We start from the raw sequence: 22,379 nt of genomic DNA on the forward strand, positions 1-22,379 counted from the left end.
GATGAAATTTGAAACAGGTGAATTCAAGCTAAAAGGCTCTGCAGCCTCATGCAGGTGCAGTGGAGAGCTCTGTCCCTGGCTGTCAACAAGCCCCTCAAGGCATCCATCCCCACCAGGGCACCTTTGTCAGGGGAAGCAGCAGCAGAAGTGGAGATGCCTGCAGGAAACAATTCCCCTACCCCAGAACCTCAGGGTTGGAGAAATGAAGGAAAAGCAGTGGTATTACATGAAGAGCACAACTCATCAAACTACAGCTCAGAGAGGCAGAAACAGCCCCTGATCACAGCCATGCCTACAGAAGGATCAGCTCTAAGGGCTTTTTCCTCCTGAGTTACACAAGCAAAGGCAAGAAGAGAGGAATGGGGACCACTCCAAGACTCAGCTGAGTTGCTTCAGATTTATCTTTCCTCAGGGCACCATTGTTAAAATCTCAAACCCACTATGCATTAAGCAATCCCGATCTGGATTTCATTTCCCAATCTCAACTATTTCCCAAAAAGGAGACCAGAAGTGCATCTCAGAAAACCAGGATGGAAATGGAGATCTGGGAAGCAATCCTCCCTCTGGGAGGGAGCAGCAATGCTCAGGAGCATGTCAGCCTGGGCTTTGGGTAGCATGCTACCTGGCCCAGCGAGGTAGGAACCACCTCCCTGTCCCTTCCCAAACTCACCTTCAGAAACTTGTACAGCAGAAACGTGAACCAATTTGTCAGCATCTTCTCTGCCACTGACTCCGTTCTGTTGGGAAGGTAGAGAGCAAAGCCATCAGCTGAGAATATTAAAGGTCTCTGATCTCACCCATTGCCACCTCACCCTTAGACTATAGCTAAATTATTTTTGGCTTTAAAAGGCTTCATCTGGAAAGGAGGCTCAAAGCAAGGTGCACAAGCAGGCAGCACAAGCTCTGCTGGAAAGCCTGCCCATCAGCAGCCCCCCAGGAGAGAAAAGCAAATTGGTCTCCAGTGTATTTGGAGAACTGCAACAAGTCAAGCTCAACTTGTTCCACTGGGAGTCTCACCAGGAGATGAGAAGCTTTCTGCTTTTCCCTGGTACCTTCTACTTCAATGAACTTTGTTTCTTCTATGATGTCCCATTGGAACCAGGCAGCTTTCTCCACAGGAGGATTGTATGAGGCACCTAAGCCAAGTACAATATCTCCAAATGTAGCTCAGGCTCCCCAGATAAAGTACAACCTGAAAGAAGGGCTGAGGTTGCAGGCAAAGACGGATCTAGCTGGAAGCCCCTTTTACCACCTGGGAGCTGCTGTTGCCTTCTGGTCCTGCAGTGCCTCAGTACTGCCATTGCCCTGATGCAGGCCACCAGTACTGGTGACATGGGACTTCCCTGCAACTCCTGAAGCAGCCCTTGATCTCTAAAGCATCAAAGTCCAGGGCCCACAGTAGTGCAAGAGGACATTGACCACCACCAGTTCACTGGTACATGGCCTTTGTTAAAGCTACAACCAGATTTCGGTCTGGAAACTTTGACCCAAATATGTTTTTGATCAAACTTATCCTCACTACTAATTCAGCTGAAAACAAGGGCATTAAAGAAGGAGGGAGTAAGAGCAGTGGTTGGAAACTTAACCTGTTTTCCATGTACTTTTTGGAAGACAGACACTGTGCCAGGCTTGGAAACCCTTCCATGCCTGCATGGTGAAGTTTAGGGTTGCTGTGTGTCTCCTTGGAGTGGGGTGGTCATGCAGGAGTTTGCAAGTGTACACTGCTGCACCCACTTGCTTCAAAAGAAATTTTAAAATGGAGCTGTGCCTCTCAGCTTTTGGATATGCAGTTAAAGGAAGCAGCCAAAGCTGCCTTGAGAAAACCTATGTATTACCCCTAGTTTCCTAAAGCACAGTTCAAATTCAGGTGCCAAAGCAGCATAGCAGGGAAGGTCCAGGGAGTTGCCTGTGTCTGCTGGGGACAATGCACAAAAGGGAGAGCAGGATCCCTCAGGATGGGTGTGAAATGTGTGAATGGAATGAGGGTACTGCAGCCAGGATGTGCCACAGCAATAGAGAGAGGGACATGGAGGCATGGAGGGAGCTGAGGGTGACACCAGACCCTGGTGAACCCTGCAGCCCTACAGGTGCAGCTGACATGCCTGTCTCTGCACCACACCTTATCTCTCTGCCATAAGATTAAAACTCCCCTTAACATGTCCATTATTTTTAACATGGCCTTCACTCCTAAAATCTTCAGCTTATCCACCCATTAATTATCAGATCAGCCACTTGCAAATGCAGATGGTCCTGAAAGCACAGGCAATACTAATAACCTCAGGGACATGGCTGCATTCCTCTTGCATCAGGGAAACAAATACAAATGGTTGACTCAAGAAACAAAATCCAGAAGGAACCAAAATGTTAGAGCCACCAGAAGGAGTCCCACTGCCCAACTGCAATGCCATGCTCAGCAGATGGGCCAGGAGCAGTTCCCAAAGACCAGATGGCTGGGGCAAGAAATCCACTTTCCCAGAGTTTATTCAAGCTGACTCGATGTCATATGGTCCCTTCCAAGGTTTTCTCTTGTGCTAATGGGGCTTAGCCCTTTTTGCCCTCCCTGGAATAGCACAGCCCTCCTTAAACCATTTGAGGACAGCATTACCTTAGCCTTCAGGGAAGGGAAGGCTCCATGCCCCCACGAGGAAAGAATAATACACCACAGGGAACAAAAAAAGGGAGAAGGAAAGGGACATGGAGAGAAAGCCAAGGGAGAAGTGGACTGCAGCTATTTAGCAGTCATCCTCCCTGGCCCTAGAAATGACCTGACAAGCCCATAATGCTTATCTGAAGTGCCACCACTCAGGCTTTGGAGGATGTTTGTCTTTATCCATGATAGAGCCAGATGCCACAGCAATGGGGGGATTATCCAACAACCAAATAAATAAGTAGCAGCTCTCCCCAGTTAGATCAATGCTAATCCAGTTGCCCTGGGCAGTAAGCACACTCTCACACCCAACAGCAAAGCTAATCAAACAGATAGAGAAGCACAGCTCTCTGCACCGTGGCTTCAAGAACAGTGTCTCTTTGTTAAATATCACTCAGGGAGGCAGCAGCAAGGTGCTGGCCAGGGGACTTATCCCTGTCCTAACTGCAATGGCCCTCGAGCTGGTGGAGGCTGGGCTCTGCCCCTGTGCCGCTGCCACAGCTCAGTCACTGCTGCTGCCGGCCTCCTCATGATGCCTTTTATTTATATTTTATTGATTTGCTTCAGGAGCTGGGAATGCATTCTAAATATTTCAGCAAAACCTGGTGTTATGGAGGACTGGAAGAGAAGAGCCTAAGAATGCAGTCAGGGGACAGGGATGGGGAACAGCAGTTGGCACCTCCAAGACCCACCCCACTCCCAGACAGTCATCATCAGCACAACACACCCCCTCTGACACACTGCTAATGAGATGCTTTGAGACATTAAGGGCACCCTTGTAATGTGATAAATGAAGCAGAGAGAGTAAGAAAGCAACGTGCCTAATGAGACGGGCAACACGAATCTAACTGGGACCAGCTCACATCTGGGTCTTCTCCAGGTGTTTCCCCATGGCCAAGCATACAAAACCTGACAGGCTTTGTCCAGTCTGGCCATGCCATGAACATCAGTTTATCTTTGAGAGATGCCCTGGGTTTCTTGAGCCTTTCTGGTAATATGCCAGCCCTGTGCCTCTCAGCCATCCTTACATCTCTGCCAAATGTGGTAAGCACATAATGTGCTTACCACAGCCAAAGGCTGGTGGCACCAGGCTGCAGGATGTTGGGATGGGGAGGCACCACATGGTGTGCAAAGGAAGAAGATGGCACGTCAGGCCTCGAGCTGAACCAGTGGAGCTTATTAATAGTTTTTGTTCAGGACTTGGTGTATCTTTCAATATTCATCAGCCCGTGATGAAGGAGAGCTCAGAGCTATCGTTAAATATTGATGGGGCAGGCAGACTCACGGCAGGGCTTGGCAGGCTGCCTCCTGCTTGCACTTCCCCCAGCCCCAGCGAGACTCCCAGCTTGCAGAGATCTGAGTGACTTTCCCAGGAAAACCCCCATGTGACTGGCAAGGCAGGTAAGCCCTGAGGAGACAGCAGGGAAGGAAGGACTCCTGCCTGCTGCCAGCCCACAGAGGCACCCACGCAGCCACCAGGCAAGGCAAGACTGCCCCACATGCCAAGTGATGTGGGGGGCCACCTGGTCACCTTCCCTTCTCCAGGTGACCTACAGCAACACACCACAGTGCCTGGCACCAGCATATACCTACCTGCACCAGCCTGAACAGCTGGCGAGCACCTTGCTGTTTCCTGGCCAGGCAGCATGAGCCCACACAGGCCAAACTGGAGTGAGAACATCCCACGGGTGCTCCTGAGTTGGCTGGGGCCAGGTAGTCCCATATCCCTCTCATACTTGCACACAGACAAGCAAGGAAATGCTTGACCACAAACTCAGTGCTCTCACTGCCACAGCCAACACCAAAGCCATCACTGGTGGCATCCCCAAAGGACACGGGCTCATGTCACTGTGCTCAGACGTGCCTGGGCACTGTCCCACAGCTCCAGCCACTCAGGGGGACACTCACCTCCGCAAAAGCAGCTTGGGGTGGTTCTTGCTCTCCAAGTTCTTCTCAATAAGGTCGGACAGGAGCTGTTTCAGCACCCCTGTGGCATACTCCATCTCGCCCTGCAGTGCTGTCATGATGAGCGAGGCCACGTTGCCGCGGTCCCGCATGGAGAAGCTCCGCTGGGCCTCCAGAGTACGGATGAAGGTCAGCAAGAAGTGCTTCTTGTTCAGGAGCTGACCAAAGAGGGTCAAGGACTTCTCCACATTAGCCTGGACCTGCAAGGATAGAGCAAAGCTGAGAGACAGGAATGATGGGGAGGGTGATGAGAAGGTGGCTGGACAGAACCACACCCTCAATTCACTCTCAATCCCACAATCGGAAATGATGAAAAAGAGTCAAGAAGCAGCTGAACTAGGTCTCTCCCTACTATCTAGCTTCCCCTTTGGTGATCAGTCTCAGTTCCTCCAGAAGAGTTACCTAGTTTGTAAAATTCCAGCATCAGGTTAACACAGTCTCAGGGCATCAATGTATATATATGTCTGTATAGACACACCCTTCCACACAAAGACTCTCTCCCACCTGTGTGCAGACACAAACACACTTCTCTCCCATAAACAAACACTCCTCTCCCAAGCACACACACAAATTATAATTTTCAATTTCAGCTAACAAGCAGCTCAATTCCCACCCAAGTCACTGCAACATGCGCTTTGGGTATTACATAGAAAGCAAATAAAGCCACAACCCCAAGCTCCACCAGCAGCAAACCTGCCTGGTTTGGGGGGAATGGATTTCAGATAGGGAAATAATAGCAGAAATCTGTCTCTGTTCCACTGCAGATACACCCTAAAAAAGTCTCTGTACTCATGAGACATTTGAAGTGGTATTTCTGGCCATATTTGCCCACATAGGACCCAGCAGGAATTGGCTCGGCTGCTTTCACACCTGCATTGCCATCAGCAGCCCAGCTCTGGCCAGCCCTAACCACATTTGTTATCAGAAATTAATATTTTTACAATACTCCATTTTCCCCATTAGAAAATATGCTTTCCTCTGAATAAAAGCCTTCCTGTGATAAAACATCAGGTTTTTTTCTTTAATTCCCCCCCGTGTCTTCCTGATTGGGAGAATAAGCATTAAATTTAGCTTCATGTCGGTATTTGGAGACAAAACAACACTTTTCATTTCAAAACACCAACTCAAAATGAAGAGCAAAGTTTTGACACATCAAATCATTTCATTTCAATCAAAACTTTGGATTGGTGCTCCTCAGTTCAGTGAAATTCCTTGCAGTTGTAACTTCCCTCTCCAAAATACTGGAGAGGTTTTTTTTTTTTTTTTGTCCCGCTGGAGAAAAATTCTGTTTCCCACCCAAGTCTTTGTCAATTCAAAGCTCCCATGTTCAACTTGCTGATCATTAGCAGAAATAAATGAACAATAGTGAGTTAAATATTTAATCAGGCTTAAATTCTCATAAAGCAGCCAGCCTCCCCCTAAACCCTGCAGAGGAAGGGAGCTGGTACCGGTGCTCACTGTGGATTAGCGTGTGCATGAGCAAGCTTCCTTCCGTCACTTGCAATAGCTAATGTTACACTCTGAGTAAAGAGACAAATAAAAGCAAACCTGATTAAATTATATGAAGCTTACACAACTCTAGTTGCTTTATTTAATCTCTTTTGGGGATTTTTTTTCCCCCTTCGCAAATTTAACCCCTCGCTTCCCAGGCCAGGCTGAGCTGGTGTGCTCTCTCAGGCAGGATTTTTTGAGTTAGGAGCTGGAAATGGACAAAGTCCACCCAGCCTGCCACAGCAAACGCAAAATTCCTCCTCTGATACCCTTTTTGATACCCTTTCCACTTTCGCTCTTTAGGGAAAATCTTTAAGAGCAAGAGCAGAGGTGAGAGGAGAGCCAGGCATCTGCACAGACAGGAAGGGCTGTGCCCCAGGGAGACGTACACGCCTGCTTTGGCTCTGAGCATCCGGAAACCTGAGCTGCAAGGGGAAATCCATGGAAACAGGGTCCCCACCATCCTCCAGAGCTGGGATTAGGGGCTGGGGAAACAGAGCAGGCAGAAGGCCAGGGCCCACGCCATAGCCATGCTGCCGTACAACACCAGCACGTGCACTTGCAGTTGGTAAGAGCTTGTTGTGCTGTAATTAGTGACCGTGCATCTTGCAGCAGGGCCAATTACTTCTCCTAAATACATTGTGAAGCCCACGTCGACATTAATTACTGTGCTGGGTCAGCAGTGAGGGGAAGGGAAGGTCACCCCCCTCCTTCCTCTTGTAATCAAGAGTGGCCTCAGCAGCCCAGCACACAAGAAGCAATTGCTATGCAATTGCATGCACTAAATTATACAGAGGTGGGGAGGACAGGAGAAGAGAAGGAGCTGGTTTGGGGAGCAGAGGAAGGATGCCAAGGATGGGTTCTGCATGGGGAAATGGAGCCAAGCAAGCAGGCGATGTCAGACAACCCTGCTAAAAACAAGCGACCAGTCAGGCATCAAACAAACCCAATTGAATAAAGCAAGTGCTGTAGAAAATGACAGCAGCAATGATATTAATATAAATATTGATATTAATGTCAGAGAACGCAGTAACCATTTGGCAGCCAGTCCACATCCGCGCCGGCTGCCACGTGGAGAGATGCACCACGCCGGGCCAGCATCCAACCAAAGCATCTCTCCAGCCTGGGGGCACAGGGGCTCGTGCAGGGGACTGTGCAGGGGCACATCCCCAATGTGAAACACTACAGAGACAGACAGACAGACCCACACCTCCATCTCTTTCAGCACAGGGTGGTCTTCTATCCCCGGGAAGAGAACCCGCATGGCGTAGGTGCGGTAATCCAGAAAGGGGATGCCAGCCCCATCCAGGTCGTTGGTCAGCTCGTTGATGTCTGTCTGCAGCTCAGCAAAGGCTAGGGTGGGAAAAGCAGAATTAAACAACACATCCTGGAATCTCAGCACACAGCATTGGCACTCAGCCCCTCATCACACCCCCAGCACCCCACAGGAGGACCCTCCCCTCCCCAGGGCATGAATATTCTCAGCATTTCTCTTCCTGGCAGGCTGTGATTGCTGTCCCCATCTCACAGATGGAGAAATTGAGTTGCAGAGTGTGGGGATGACATCCCCGGAATAAATGAAGTGGCAGATTTGGGAACAGAACTGCCAGGTCCCAGGGGGGTCAAATCCCCCCTGCCCAGCACTTGCAGCCTCCCAGGGATGCTGGGGGCAGGGGGGAACAGCAAGGTTTGAACAAAAACAGAGCTTCTTGAGGAAAATGTTAGCCTAAACCACAAGATTGCCCTCATTTCTTTTTGACCTAAATACTACTTGAGAGAAGAGCTTGAACACACCCACCCCAGAACCTCACGATCCCAGCAGAGGCAGCTGTGACTCCCAGGGGAACATGATCCAGGGGGGTCCTGAACCTCTAATTGCACCTACAGGGAAAAGCTGATGGGAGAAGAGTCCTGGAAATGCACCAGGGAAGGGGGTTGGGGTGGGGGGAGAAAACCCTCAGAAAAATCAAATTAACAGCACTTTAAAGGGAGCTGAAAGCCAGGCAGAGGACTGCAGGCTCGTCAGCCTGATGAGAAAAAACAAACCGTCAGCTTGAAAGGCGTGCTATCTTATCTGTAACTAGTGGGACTAGAAAAGAGAAAAGGCAGGGAAGAGATTGTGCCTTTTAATTAAAAGCAGATCCTTTTATCTGCCAGCTGTGGAAGACAAGACACCATCCCCTCCACCAGCTCCCTCCCCTCTCCCTGTCACCAGTGCCATCCACAGGCATGTGAAGGGATGGGGACTTGGGGGAGCAAAGGTTTGTCTTTCTTTCCCCTTTTTATTATCTCGTTTTCAGTGCCTGCTTCATTCACAGTGTCCGGGCTGCTTGTGGCTGTGGCTGGCAGGGTCAGGGCCTCTGGAGCCAGCTCAGGGGGATAATGGGCAATTAGGTTTTATCAGCAGTATCATACAAGGAATTCTGTCCCATTTCACAGCTTCTGTCTGTCACATAATGAGAGATCCACTGCCCACTCACAGGAAGCCATCGCTACCCTGCTTACTCTTTCTCCCACTTGGAGAAATGGAGAAGAACTTCTTAACTGGAAAAATCCCCAAATCCCACCTAGAAAGAGTTCACTTCCACTGACAAAGCAGCTCTGCCATTCCCATTCCCTTTCTGAAAGGCAGTAAGGAAAGGGTAGGAGCACACTGAGCCTTGGAGCAGTAAGAAACACCCAAAGACCCCCATACTGATGGCAAAGGGACCCCTCACCCTCTTTGCACTCCAGGGCCACCCGGGACTCCAGGTTGTCCATCTGCAGCTGGAGACGTTTCAGGGTCCGGTCAGCATCCCGGGACTTGCGCTTGTAGGCGATGAGGACGATGATGATGATGAGGAGGAGCAGGCCGCCGCCGCCACCGATGCCGATGATGGCGGGCAGGGTGAGCAGGCTGTCTGAGTAGATCTGCAGCGTCCCCGGCGAGAACTCAAACCCTCCAGCCTTGATCTGCACCACAGCAGGGGAAGAATGGACTGGCTGTCAGGGAATATCTGCCACAGGTAGCCCTCCCTGCTGTGCCCACCATGCTGGGAACCGGATCATGACTCCCAGCCCATGGCACGAATGATGTGGACAAATGCAGGTATGGCAGGGGCTGGTCTGGAGCAGTGTGAGGCGCTTTAATGGCATGCAGCACGCATGCTGCCAGTGCACGTGGAGCAGGCAGAGAGTTTGATGTCTCATTCAGACAACATTACAGTAACAGATGGGATGTAAAGCGAGTTTCCCCACGGATGGGGAGCCTGGGGAGGACTGTGCTGGGTCCCTTTTAACACGGCAGAGTCCTGGAGCGTGAGCACTGCTGCACTACAACCCCACAAACAAAGGACCCTGCCTTGCAGCACGTGCCAGCACTGAGTGGGAGAGGTGGGAAACCCCCCTGCCTTCCATTCAGTGCCAGCCAGGGCACAGTAACACCAAGCTGAGTGTGGGGGAGGGTGATAAAGTATTTGGTCTTACCAAACATGTAATTAGGAAGAGGGATGCCTAGGGAGCAGGAAGATGACTCCTGAGTAACGCTCCTGCTCGTACACCTATTATCTGGTCCTCATTCAAGGACGAGCACACAGCAGGGCTGGTGCTGGGATAAAGACTGACATTTTGAGACACATGAGGCACAAGGAGCAAAGGCACCAGTGTCAGCACTTACTGTGACTTTGTGTTGGCCAGTGAGGTTGGGGGACTCGCAGAGGAGCTGTGTCTCAGACACCGTGAGGGTGCAGGGAGTGTCTCCAATCAGCACCGTGTAGTTGAGGCGGGAGTTACCAGCAGCTGGTGGAAGCAGGTTCCTGCCCTTTGAGGGAACAAGGAATGAGACTGTCAGTTTTCATGCAATGGGGAATGTTTAAATGCCACCTCCACAGAGGGACATGTCCCTACCTCTGCCCCCAGGCACAGACTCTTTACCTTGAGGATGAGGGGAGAGCTGGGCTTCAGCTCCAGCATCCCTGTGGGGCTGAGTGGCTCAAAGACAGGGTCTGGGTAGTAGACGAAATTGGTGGTGTTGATGATCAGCAGGGCCTGGACGTTATCCATGACAAAGCCGATCTCATCCGGGCGGTCGCCAAGCTCCGGAGGGCTCCGCACAGGATTGTCAATGGAGGGAGCGTAGCACACCATGGTGGTGTCATTGTAGACGGTGCAGTTCTGCAGGAGGCACAGAACGAGATCAGACCCGCTCCCAGCAAGGTGGGCAGGATCAGACCCCACAAGGACTCCTGAAAGCAGCAGCTCTGGACACAGGGGAGGAGCTCTTTCTGTCAATATCCTATAGACATCCCACAAACCTCCCACCAGTTTTGAATGCTGAGATCTCAACCCTCTCCTGAAAGCACCTCACTGGACGGTCTGCAGAGAGATTGGTGCCTCTCTTTGGGGCAGCAGCCCCTGGACCTCAGCCTCTCCAGACCATCACATCTGAAGGGCAAAGGGTGCACTTTCTGCCCTGCGTTGCACACAGACAGTGTCCCTCCTCTTTGTGCTCTGCCCCCAGCCCCAGCCAGCACCACTTACATTCTCCCTTTCAGAGCTGGAGTACTTGGCCCGGATCCTGGGCTCTTTGATGGTGGCCAGGTTGGTGCCAGTCACAGTCAGCAATGTCCCACCACTAGAGACATGGAAGCAGTGGATTAGGAAAGGCAGCTTGGTGCTGGATCCCCAGTTTTAGGAAGGAAGCAGCCATCATCTCCAGGCAGATGCCCATCTGCCCCAGCCTGGGTGAGCCACCATGCCCCAAGTATCTCTTATCCCACCCACGTTGCATGGCTGGCAGAACCTGGCATGTACCAATGTCAAATCATTTCAGCTGACTCAAGGGCCAACTAGAGATATAAAACCTGGTAATTAACACTGACATCCCACCCTGTGTGAAGGTTTAGGGTCTGAAGATGGCTCCCAAGCTAAAGTCAACTAAGCATTCACAACAGGAAAGCATCCCAAGAAGTACAAGCTCCTCTCTGCCACCCTTTCTCCACCACAGAGGCAATGGGTGACAGGAGAGGCTGAACTCTGCCAGGTTTTCTCCATGACTTGGTGTTAAAAGCCCCGTGCTCCCAGAGACCTTGCCCATGCCTCTGGGGAGCTTGCTCCTCAGCAACAGCCTGGGGAAGGTTTCCCTTGGCACTAGCTCTTAATGGATTCCTTCGCCTCCTCTCCAGCCAATTCAAGCCTTTTAGAAAAATATGTAAACATTTCAAAAAATCCCCCGATGGGAAATATTTTAATTTTATTTGCCGCCACCAAATGTCAAGCTGAAATTAAGCAGATCCAAAGCGCTCTCTGCTCTTGCCCCCTGCCAGGCTGAGCACTGTAGGCCAGGAGTTAGCAGGGCCCTGGTGCCAAGCCATTGCTCACACTCCTCCTGCCACATCTCTGGAGTGCAGCCTGGCAGTTATCACAGCACTGAGATGTGACCATCAGGAGCAGGAAATCCCTATGGGACACAGTCCCCCATGCATCCCACAAGCTCCTTGCAATTCACCTGTTGATGCTCCATTCAGGATCAATCTTCTGGATGGTGGGGTCCTCTGTGTAGTTGTACTTTACCTCCGGGTTGCTCAGCTCTGCCCGGTTGATGTTGATGAGGATGGGGGAGCCACCAGGGGTGTGCCCTGGGGGGGTCCTGCACCGAATCTCACGGGCGCTTCTCCTGCGGCAGAAACACACAACCTGTCAGTGCCTGGGCAGGAGGGAGGTCAGGGCAGCCAGGGAGCCCCCTGCCCCAGCCCCTCTCCCCTTCTGAAACAGCTGGGGGGTGAAGAGAGAAAGGAGGAAAAAAAGAAAGAACAAAAATCCAAGAAATGAAACAAAAGGCAGCCAGGAAAGACTGAGCAGCTCCTGAGCGTTCCCATCGTGCGGCGGCTGCAAACAGCAGCGATTAGGGCTGATAACCAGTAATTACCGCAGGAAAATATTTAAAGAGCCGCTCCATTATCATCCCTAATCTAAAAATTATCCACTTCATGCCTCAGGGCTTTGTGCTTTTAGAGAAAAATCTCTGTTCTTAGGGCTCTTCCTGCAGCCTCTGACACATAGAGGTTTCAAGAGGAGACACCTTTGGCCACCCAGGGGGTTTGGCTCCCATGGTTTCTCCTGGCTTCCTAGCCCAGGCCTCTTGCTGCTGCTCTGTCTGGGGGCCCCACTGCTTTTGAAGGTGCCTGTTGCCCACCCTCCACCACCCTCTGTGCCCCTCACCATGAAAAAGCACAGGGCCGTCCCCCGATGGTCACGGAGACGTTGCTGCCGGCATTGAGGTGGGTGCCTTCGATGGCGATCCAGGTGCCACCAGAGAGAGGACCCCGGGCTGGGACAACACGGGAGAAAGTGGGCATCTGTCAAAGGAAAAGGGCATCCCTGGAGTCAGGCTGGGAACTGAAACCCACATCCCGAGGCAGCTCCAACCAGGTGACAGGGCCACAGAGGAGAGGGACCTATGAGACAGCAGCTGGGCACAGTACTAAAGCCTGGCAGTGCCAGCAGGACAGTGGGGAGGCAGAGCAGTGGCAGCTTTGGAGAAATTCAATCATCATGACTCAATGCCTGACCAGAGAACCCCTGCCTCCCCCTCAGGAAAATGATGGCAAATTTTCCAACTCAGCCAGAAAACCACCCAAAACCACCCAGCATCACCTCCCTTTTGAGGTGACAGACCTGTCCCCAGCACAGGACTTACCACAAAGGTGAAGGTCTTGGGGGATATGGCCCGGTAGCTGGGTGTGCAGTCACGGATGCACACTTCTACCCGTGCCTCATGCACCTTGCTCAGGCTGGCATCTCCAATTTCACACACAATCCTAAGAGATAAGAGTAAGAAACTCTCAGTGTCCTGGCACCAAGACACTCCTGTGCAAAGTAAAGGTCTCAGGTGTCAGCAGATCCATGAGAAACCAAGGTGGTGGCAGTTGACACTACCAGCCCCAAAGCCTTTGAGCTCTTCCCAGAGCAACCATAACCAGCAGATACTTCCCTCCCAGTTCAGCCCAGTCAGATCTTTGCAGCCACAGGCAGCATTTGAACACCATCACTGCTGTCCCTAACCCTCCTGAGGTGATTTGGAGCACGCCCACCCCTCGCCAGGCACTTACTGCTCGGCGCTGATGTACTCGCTCTCGATGGGGATGCACACCACTTTGCCCACTCGGACTCCCCAGCGAACGTCTTCAAACTTCAGGCCCAGGTTCTCGCCAGTGATGGTCAGACGGGTCCCTCCTTGTCTGGGGCCGGTCTCAGGGAACAACTAGGAGAGAGCATGGTCTGTCACCAGGATGCAGAGCCGCAGGGACACCTCACTTGGGCAGGCTGCAGCCCAGGCAGCTGCAGGATGTGTGTTACAAGCAGCAAGGAGCAGGCAGGTGTTGAGAAATGCCAGCACATCTGTAAGCTGCCCACAGAGCAGGAAAGACCACCCCAGTGACAGCTGTATGCACAAAATCTCCCCAGGAACAAGCCAGGAGACATGAGATGTGTCCAAGCAGGGGGCTGGGATATGGACACCCTGCTGCAGGCACAGCCATCTCCTAGGTGACAAGGATACAAGAGTTGAAGGAGACAGGGCAGCTTCAGCCATGAACCAGCAAGGAAGTCCCTGGATGTGCCTGGCTTTTGGCCAGGTTCCAGGTGCCCAGGGATGAGATTCCCATGTCCAAGATGTCCTCAAAGGAGAAAGCATCTCCAACAGGTCCCTGCAGAGGTGAAATGGCAGGCGGGGGGAAATTTCTCTTCACCAGCAAACCCTTTTCTGAGGCCAGCTGGGAAGGGAGGGGACCTCAGCACAGCACCACGCCTCATTTACCAGGATGATGCCAAATAAAGCAGACAGGTGTGGCCTGACAGACAGTGACAGAATGAGGGATGAACAGAGGTGTGGGCCCTGTTCCAAGGTACGTGGGGACGCTGCCTCTAACCAGGCAATTACAGGCAGTTTTACATCGGCGATTGCTGGCCCACCTGCAGCACTAACTGGGATGAATGGCAGAGCTGCATGCCCTGAGTGGGCCCAGGGACACAGCTGGGTCCCCAGTGACACGAAGACACAGCAGAGAAGGCAGTTACAGGCAGCAGGAGAAGGAGAGGGGAATGTGGGCTGGGTCAGTCCAGGAAGAAATCACACCCTCACCCAGGGGAAGGGATGGTTCTGTTGCAGGTGACGGCCTCCTCTGCTCTCCTGGCTGAGAGCAGCCTCTTCTCCCCTCTAGCACTGGCAGGCACCTCTGCCTGACTAAGCCCAGCTCCTGGACAGGTTCAAGCCATGACCAAGCACGTGTAAGCTCTTTCCATTCTTGGCAAATCTGGGCAGCTGTAGCCTTGGGGCCTGAGCCAGATGGATCCTCCTCCTCCTCGTGAAGGGCTCATTCTTAAACATCATCTCCACAGCAAGGAAAAGTGGATGAGCTGAGGATGGGAAACATGCAGCAGTGGACACTGTCCACAACATCAACCCTGATGGACGGCATGGAGCCAAGGGCTGTTTCAGCACAGTCCCACTACAGCCACTGCCACTGGGATTAACTTCTGCCCTCTGGATTCACACTGGGCTGGTGACCTTCAGCACACACGAACTCAGACAGGAGCACCCAGTCCCCTTCCACACAAGCATCCTGCAGGACATGTCCCAGGCCAGCATCAGAGCTAGGACTGCTGCCTGAGCCCTGGGTCATGCCGAGGCAGTCACAGCTCACTATTTACACAGCAACAAAACCCTCTGGGGCTGTGGGGAACCACTGTTTGCCTAAACCTTGTTCAGCTCCTGCCCAAGTCTGGGATTGGAGCTCGTTCTAGCAGCTGCAGCCAGCAGCAGGTTGGGTCTTCCCCTTAAGAAAAGCTGTGGCGGGGTGGCTGGCAAGAAGCGACTGTTTGTTTGGTGTTTCCAAATGAGTGTTAAAAGCTGATCCAGCGTGTTCGAGTCCCCCTCCTCCGCAGCAAAGCTGACAAGGGCCACGTGTTCGGGGAGGAAGGAGCCCAGGAACAAAATGACATCGTTGGCCACCCAGCACAGGGAGGTCACAGCTAAACAAGGTGTGTGGGAGGGGGGAGCTGCCAAGGAGAGCAATAGCTGCTCAACCCCCCCTTTCCCCTCTCCACCTCCGGACCCCTGGCCCCAACAAACAATGCTGCTTTTCTCCTAATTGGTTTCATAGGGTCCTTTTACATCAACAAGCAAGCAGCTCCAGCAGGTACAAGCAGCTGGCTTGCTCTCAGCTCCGGTGGCACAGCCAGGAGATGCAGAGGCCAAGGGGTACCCCCTTCCCAAGGGAAAGGATGTCACTCTGAGGGTCACAGTGAGCACTAGGCAAGACACCACAGAGGTTTGGAAGGGGCTTGTCCCCACCACTGAACAATAGGTAAATGATTCAAGGCTGAAGAATCATGGTCATCTCCCAGCCCAGCCCCACCACCCATGAAGGCACCTGCATTCCAGTGAGCTGGCCAGGAAGGAGGTTCCACCTCCTCAAGAAACCACTGTAGGAGACTCTTCTCCCCCATTGGCCTGTGCTGCCCTCTCTGCACTAGGCTTTTCTCTGGACCATTTGCAAGCATGCCCACAGCCCAGATGTGGGACTGGGGTAGTGGGAGGCAGCAGGCAACAGGCAGGCTACAGGAGCAGCATCACACCAACAACTACTGCGCATCCACATTGACAGCCACCTCCCAGGGCACTAACACAGAGCAGTGCCAAGGTCAAGCCCACCTGCTAACAAATCTGTTCCTGCTACACCTGCAATTACTGTAAAATCTCATAATGATTCAGGGTGGGAGAGCTGTTACCATCAGCTCTGGACCAACTGCTGTGACCAATGCTGGGCACCATCAGCTGCTGGGAAGCTGCAGTGAGTGGTGTGTGTGTAAATTCCTGCAGCCCTGGTCACCTGAACACAAGAGGACCAGGCCTCACAGCAAGGCCACCCTAGCCATGACCTGCCCCACAGCATTCTCCATTCCCATCATCCCTAGGGGTCCAGATTTGGGAAGGTCAGCCTGAGCACAGTGGGAAGCTGACAGGGAGCCCTGCAGCTCTGCACACAACAGCAAACTTCCATGTAGGGATGCAGGCTCTGAGGTTCAATCCCACTTTCTCAGGAAAGGATCCCTTCTCCTGCCAGAACTCCACCAGCTCCAGGCAACTCTGCAGGCAGTGCTCTTTGCAGGCAGGAATGTGCCTAGCAGGGCTGTTCCCCTCTCTCTCCACATGGCTGCCACCCAGCACACTGCAGGGCCCATCCCTGTGAGAGGCAGGCAGCATGCACTGGGAAAAGCCAAGACTCTCATTTCCAGCCTCCATCAGATAAGGCACTGAAACCCAAACAAATCAGATCCTGTGCTAAGACTCCAGTAATTAACACCTTTGAGGCCTGGCCAGCCGTGGGTTAGCAGAAGGTATCCAGCTGAAATACCCACCAGTCCCTCCTTATGAACCTGGATCCCAGCCCAACAGGCATGTGAATATTAATATACACAATCTTAAAAGCAAAGGTCATAAAAGCTGTCAGGGAAATGGGATGATGATGATGAACTACTGGCCCCAGTGCACACGGCAACACAAGAAGCAACGTGGAGCTTTCCTGGATTCCTCAGTCATGTGCAGGAGGGGTCGGAATTTTGGAAATGAGCCAAAAAGTCCAGTGCACAGGGGTGGTGGAGAGAGGATTTTAGGCTTGGAAATGAAACTGGTGTCGAAAACCACTCGATTACTAAACACTGAGTAGATCTGGCTGCTGTGAGCTGCCCCTGGAGAGCCCCATCCCCATCTCCATCCCCCATCACAGTCCCTCGGCACAGGGCATCACCAGCCACCCATCCCCACATACCTTGGTGATCTTGGGGTCAGTGCAGCGGCTGTTGCCGCTGCTGGCGTGCATCCAGCTGTTCTCGTAGGCCAGGCAGTGCTGGCGCAGGGAGCAGCGCCGCTCCGACACGCACCAGCCGCACTCGAAGCGCGGGTCGGCCTTGAGGCACAGCCCGCAGCTCTCCCGCAGCGCCGAGCACTTGTACAGGTGGGCTGCAATGGCAGGAGGAGGGCTGGGTCAGCATGGGCCCCCCAACCCATGGGAAAAGGTTTTGGGGGAAAAAAGGCACCTGCTCTTGCCCCTTCTCATCAACTCCCAGTAAGACAAACCCTCACAAGCAGGAGCCAGCAGCATCCTGGACTCAACACCAAAGTAGAGTGCATCCCAAAGCTTCTTGTTTAGAAAACCTCTTGTTAGAAAAGCCTCTTGTTTAGAAACCCACCAAAGCATGGTGCAAACTATGGTCAGAGCCAGAGCAGGCTGGAGGCTGAGGGGGCACTGGGCCAGGTCCCATCCCTCACTCACCCTGGATATTCTGGGGGTTGTCAATGACAAAGTTCCCATTCCAGACCACAGACAAGTTGACGGGCAGGTCACTGATGTCATTCCCTTCGTAGAAATACTGCAGGAGGAAACAGAAGGAGGCAGATCCTGTTAATTATTGAGACAAAATGTCCTGGTGGCAAGGTGCATAGAGAGACATACAATCCCATTGCATGGATGTCTCCCATCAGTCCAGGGGAGAGGGATGGGGTCCTGGCTGGGACTTGCTGGCTAGGGACAAACAGGTCTGACAGTCACTCGTCAAAGTGTCAGTCACAGCACATGAAACCAGTGGGCTGGACTGACAAAAAAAAGATAAAGCAGCAGAACAGAGGGTTTGTAAATAGACCCAAAGCCCATCAACCCAAAGGTTTGAAGCTGCTGCTGCTGAAAGAGGAAGAAACAGATGGTGCCTCCACAGCACAGATGTACTTCTCCCCACAAGGCTCCTGAGCCCTTCTCCATGTCCTCCCCACTCCAGGGATGCTCAGTTGGATATCTGGGATTATGGTCATCACTAGAGAAGCTTGGGGAGGACAGGCTGGGCACATCACAGGAGTGGATTCAGTAGAGTCACCTTCTACAGCTGGTGGGAGGATGTCCCTCACAGTCCCCTCCAGCCCCATCACCCATAACAAAATGACAAAGCTGTGGCCACATGGCTGTGGGTGGGACAGAGCCAAGGACCACTCCACTGTCACATTAGCCCTCAGAAAGATCTCAGGAGAGAGCACTCCTCCCCTCCATACCACACCCCGAGATGCCCCACTCTGAGCTCCACACTGTGCTTGGACATTGGCTGCTCTCCATTTCAGGACTGGAACTACCACCCTGAGTTTCCATGTAGGAAGGTGACACCAAGGAATCCTACCCCCCCAGCTTTAGGGGACCCAAAACTCAGGCCCTTGGACCTGCTGCTGTCCAGACAAATCCACCTCAATTTCTCCTTCTGTCCTGTCCAGCACCTTCTCCCCACCCAGACCCCTCTCCCCTGCCTCAACGTCTGAGTCCCAGCCCCAGCAGCACCATCAGTATTCCCTGCAAAGCCCCTGCATGCAGACAGAGAGGTTTAATCGATACGGAGGCAGGAAGGCATTTGGAACCATCCCTGACAGCTAATGACCTCCTTCGGCAAGAGATTCCCCGCTCCTCGCCTGAGAAAATGACAGGCGTGTCAGGAGAGATTAAATGAATGATTCATGGGTTGCTGGAGTTTGTTAGAGAGCGGTGGATGCACTGGCAGTGGTTCACCCGGCCATGGGCTGGCCACAGCCCTGCCACCGCCTCCAGCTAGTCCCAGCATCACCTTTCCAGCTCCAGGCTGTACCAAGAGGAGGTGGCCTCAGCATCTGCTCCAGCACTGCCTCAGCTGCTGCCCCACACAGGACCCTCTGCAGTGGGTCTGTTCGACTCAACCCCTCCCCAAGGCCTGGTATGTACCCATGAAGGAGGCCAGTGTGCCCTGGAAAAAACAACACTTCAGTCTTTTCACCTGGCCATCAAAGCTGGTCCCTTCTCTGCTGAGTCTCCCAGACAGGCATCACCAGTCCAGCATCAGACATGGCACCAAAATGGGGCACATGCCCAGTGTGAGACCTGGCTATGGCAATACACCCCTCCCTCAGCGCTACAGGCTGCCAATGAGAGCCACACCTGGTCCTCCATTACAGCTTTTTCTTGGTGATCCCTTGCCCACAAGCCACCCCACCGAAACACAGGGTGGAGGACCCCAAAACGCAGCCCTCCCCAGGAAGGAAGGCTGCTGCTGGTCAGCTGCACACAGCTGTTGTCAGACATAACACAGCCAGCTGCAAATCCAAGAGCTCCACCACCATCTCCTCTCTACAGGCAGAGCCCCATCACCCCCAACACAACCCCCTGCACATGGCACCTCTCGTTGTGTTTGCTCAGACGACTTTCATCACATCTCCACCATGCACCATCCACCACCAGAGCCTCTCTGCAACATTCCTCTTACCAAGCCTGGAAAGATGAAGCTAGAACTTGGCTAGGAGTCCAGATCTGTTCACCTTGCCCTATCCTACTCCACCCAAGGATATCTTCAACAGAACCACAACAAGGAGCTGGCCAGACCCATAGCAGTGAGCAGAGACCATTCCCCGGCAGCAGGAGGGAGCGCATGCTGGGGAGGGTGGTGGCAGCGCCGGAGCAGAATTTAGCTGTGACGAGCCACGTGGCAGCATAAGTGAAATTGGCATTTTCAATTTGTACTCTGACATGTCTCATTTGGGGCCCTGGCATCTCGGGAAGGCATCCAGCCTGCAGCTGTCCAAAACATTTATTTGCATCTCTCTGCCCCGGCTGCTTTTGGAAATTAGTTCTTCTGGGAGGTGGGTTGGAGGAAGAAGAATAGGGGGAGAGGGAGGGAGAACATTAACTCTTCATGCACCGGTCCTGAGACAGCAAGAGGCCAACTGCATGAGAGACTGTCTCCCTCTGGGAAAGGACACAGTACTGAGGATGCTGACTTTGCTGTGGCAGGGAGCTGGAGCAGACAGCGGGGAGCAGCGGGAGCACAGGACTGTGTGAAGGGAAGTGGCAGACCAGGAGTCGTTGCCTCAGCTGGTGTTCAAAGTGTGGGATCACTAAGGGAACATGGATATCAATGAAAAACGTGTCCTCTGCATCTGCATGTCTGTCAGCAGCCTCTAACCTGCCCTGCAGAGATAGCAGTGGGTCTGTGGCTTGGATACTGTTCCTGGTCCCTGTGGAACACTGGAGCTGAAGTCAGCACTTGGCTATGCACAGGCAGGAGCTGCAGCTGCAGGGGCTCCAGGCTTGGCCTCCTGGGACTTGGAGATCCATCAGATCTAATTTCCAAAGCATCTCGTATTTTGAAAGGTGTTTCCAAAAGGCCTCCTCACGACAGCCTTTGCCATACTGTAAGCACAAAAGTGGCCTCTCCACCCACAGGCACAGCCACAGCCACGGAGGCGGCAGCATCCAGGTAAAGCAGCAGCCCTGAAGGCCCCACAACTGGTGGGGATCAGGCAGGGGGTGTTTACCAATCTGTCCATCCTATGGGAACCAAAAAAGAGCCCACAGACAGCCAACAAGTTCCATCACACTGGCCCCTCCCTGTTCAGAGCTAACATGGTGTTAAACACCCATTAAACTGTTATTAACCTCCCAGTTAATCAATCCCAGTGGCTGGCAGCAGACTGGGATGAGTGGCAGGAGAGTAGGCCAGGAGGGGTGTGAGTGGGGGGATGCACCTACCTACCCAGGCAGTCCTGCTGTCAGACCACCTTTCACTCTACAGAGGTGCCCAGGACCCTCAGCTGTGCCAAAGGATGATTTGGCTTGGCAACTGCTATGAGGAGAAGCTATGGGAAAGGGATGTTTGCTCTGGGAGCAAAATACAACAGGCACAGCCTGAGAGCAAACCAACAGTGCCCAAAAGTGATGTGCTCTGATGCAGCACAGCCCACAGAAGGGGATGGGAGAAAAGATGTCATCAAGTGAATCAGCAATTGAGATGAGAACTGCCTGGCTCCTTACCTAACCCAGCCAGTCTCCCTGTCCCTCCCTGAAGAGCTTACAAGGTGAATGTGGAAGAGAGGACAGAGGATGTTTCAGCCCCACCTACCTGGATACTGGTCTTCCCAGCAAGATCTCCTCCTGCAGAGATCAGTTCAGGCAAGAGAACTCCTCGCTAAGCCTTTCTCAAGGCTCTTTACCCAAAACTTATCTCAGGCATCTTCCCAAGTAACAACCACCAACCTCACATTCTTTTCACATCTCTGATTCTCACATCCACCCTGCCTCCATGCAGGGAATGCCACCAACCCTGCACACAATAAGGACTGTGGCTGTCACCTGCCCTGAAAGTCCCACTTCTGATTCTAGGAAGCCCACTGCTCACACACCCACCAGCTAGCAGCAACAGACACTAAGAGCTACCCAGCTTCCCTTGGGATGAGAGATTCAGCACTCTGAGAAGGTGCCTCCAGGGAACCACACAGGAGACACAGCTGCAGCTAGCAGGAAACACCCCAAATCTGTGGGCAGATTGCACTGAGATGCACTTCAGGATGCTCCTGCAAATGCCTTGCCAACTGGATGAGGCACTAGCCCTTCTCATGCCAGAGGAGGCCGGGCAGTCCCACAGCCATCACACCCCTTTCCACAGGGCATCCATCCCACTTCAGCCACAACCTGCCCAGCCCATCCCTGGGGAAGGCAGCAGAGGGACTGCTCCTCTGCAAGCAAACCCACACATCCAAATTTCCTGTGCAGCCCCCCTCACTCCCACATGCACCATCCCCCTGGGCTGCATTTCTGGAGGAGCGCTTGGGCTGCAGCTGTGTCCTATTTTTCTGTAGTTGATGACCTCAACTCCTTCCCCGCACTACAGGGACGGCAGTAATGTACATCGCGTCTCGCCAGGGCTCAACTGCAATTCATCATTATTTTATCTGCTGGAATTTAATTGGATCCTATCAAACTCTCCTGATACTCCCTTTTCACTTTAAACACTGCTGCAGGAAAGATAAATGTAGGCACCGCTAGGATGGAGAGTGCGGCTTTGTTGGCGAACGGAGCTGGGGCTGTGGGCTCCAATCCTGCTTCCCTCTCCACGGCTGGTTAATTAGAGATACATATACTGGAGGTGTGCAGTGCTCAGAACAGGGCATGTGTGTATGATTTATGTTCCTCTATAAATATACCCTGGGCCGAGTAAAATACTGTCATCCGCACACAGCACAACTTGACAGCAACGCTCAGCCTCTGATTCTGCATCTCCTTTTTCTCTTTTCACATGGATCTCCTCCTTTTCTCCCCAGTCACACACAAGCTTCTTCACCTGGATTCTTCTTGCCTCAAATCCAGCGTGATATGACAACCTGAGACCCTGGGATTATGTCAGAGCAACACCCAGGTTCTACAGCAACAAAAAAATATCCAGAAAACATAAATCTGAG

The 22,379-nt window shown here is 52.7% G+C and overlaps 1 protein-coding gene across 1 annotated transcript in view; it reads right to left on the reverse strand.

Annotated features, from left to right (window-relative positions):
- The window catches only part of PLXNA1 (plexin A1), a 115,438-nt gene that overhangs the window by 20,557 nt on the left and 72,502 nt on the right, over positions 1 to 22,379 (reverse strand). Inside the window, exons 11-23 of the mRNA XM_053989233.1 lie at positions 17,416 to 17,512; positions 16,912 to 17,102; positions 13,192 to 13,343; positions 12,780 to 12,900; positions 12,302 to 12,438; positions 11,589 to 11,756; positions 10,622 to 10,715; positions 10,016 to 10,255; positions 9,759 to 9,902; positions 8,821 to 9,055; positions 7,314 to 7,456; positions 4,556 to 4,812; positions 671 to 737 (exon numbers count right to left, since the gene is read on the reverse strand). Of these exons, the coding sequence (XP_053845208.1) occupies positions 671 to 737; positions 4,556 to 4,812; positions 7,314 to 7,456; positions 8,821 to 9,055; positions 9,759 to 9,902; positions 10,016 to 10,255; positions 10,622 to 10,715; positions 11,589 to 11,756; positions 12,302 to 12,438; positions 12,780 to 12,900; positions 13,192 to 13,343; positions 16,912 to 17,102; positions 17,416 to 17,512 (2,046 nt within the window). The remainder of the gene's footprint in view (positions 1 to 670; positions 738 to 4,555; positions 4,813 to 7,313; positions 7,457 to 8,820; positions 9,056 to 9,758; positions 9,903 to 10,015; positions 10,256 to 10,621; positions 10,716 to 11,588; positions 11,757 to 12,301; positions 12,439 to 12,779; positions 12,901 to 13,191; positions 13,344 to 16,911; positions 17,103 to 17,415; positions 17,513 to 22,379) is intronic.

Source organism: Vidua macroura, chromosome 13, assembly GCF_024509145.1.
Source record: "Vidua macroura isolate BioBank_ID:100142 chromosome 13, ASM2450914v1, whole genome shotgun sequence".
Classification (NCBI taxonomy): domain Eukaryota; kingdom Metazoa; phylum Chordata; class Aves; order Passeriformes; family Viduidae; genus Vidua; species Vidua macroura.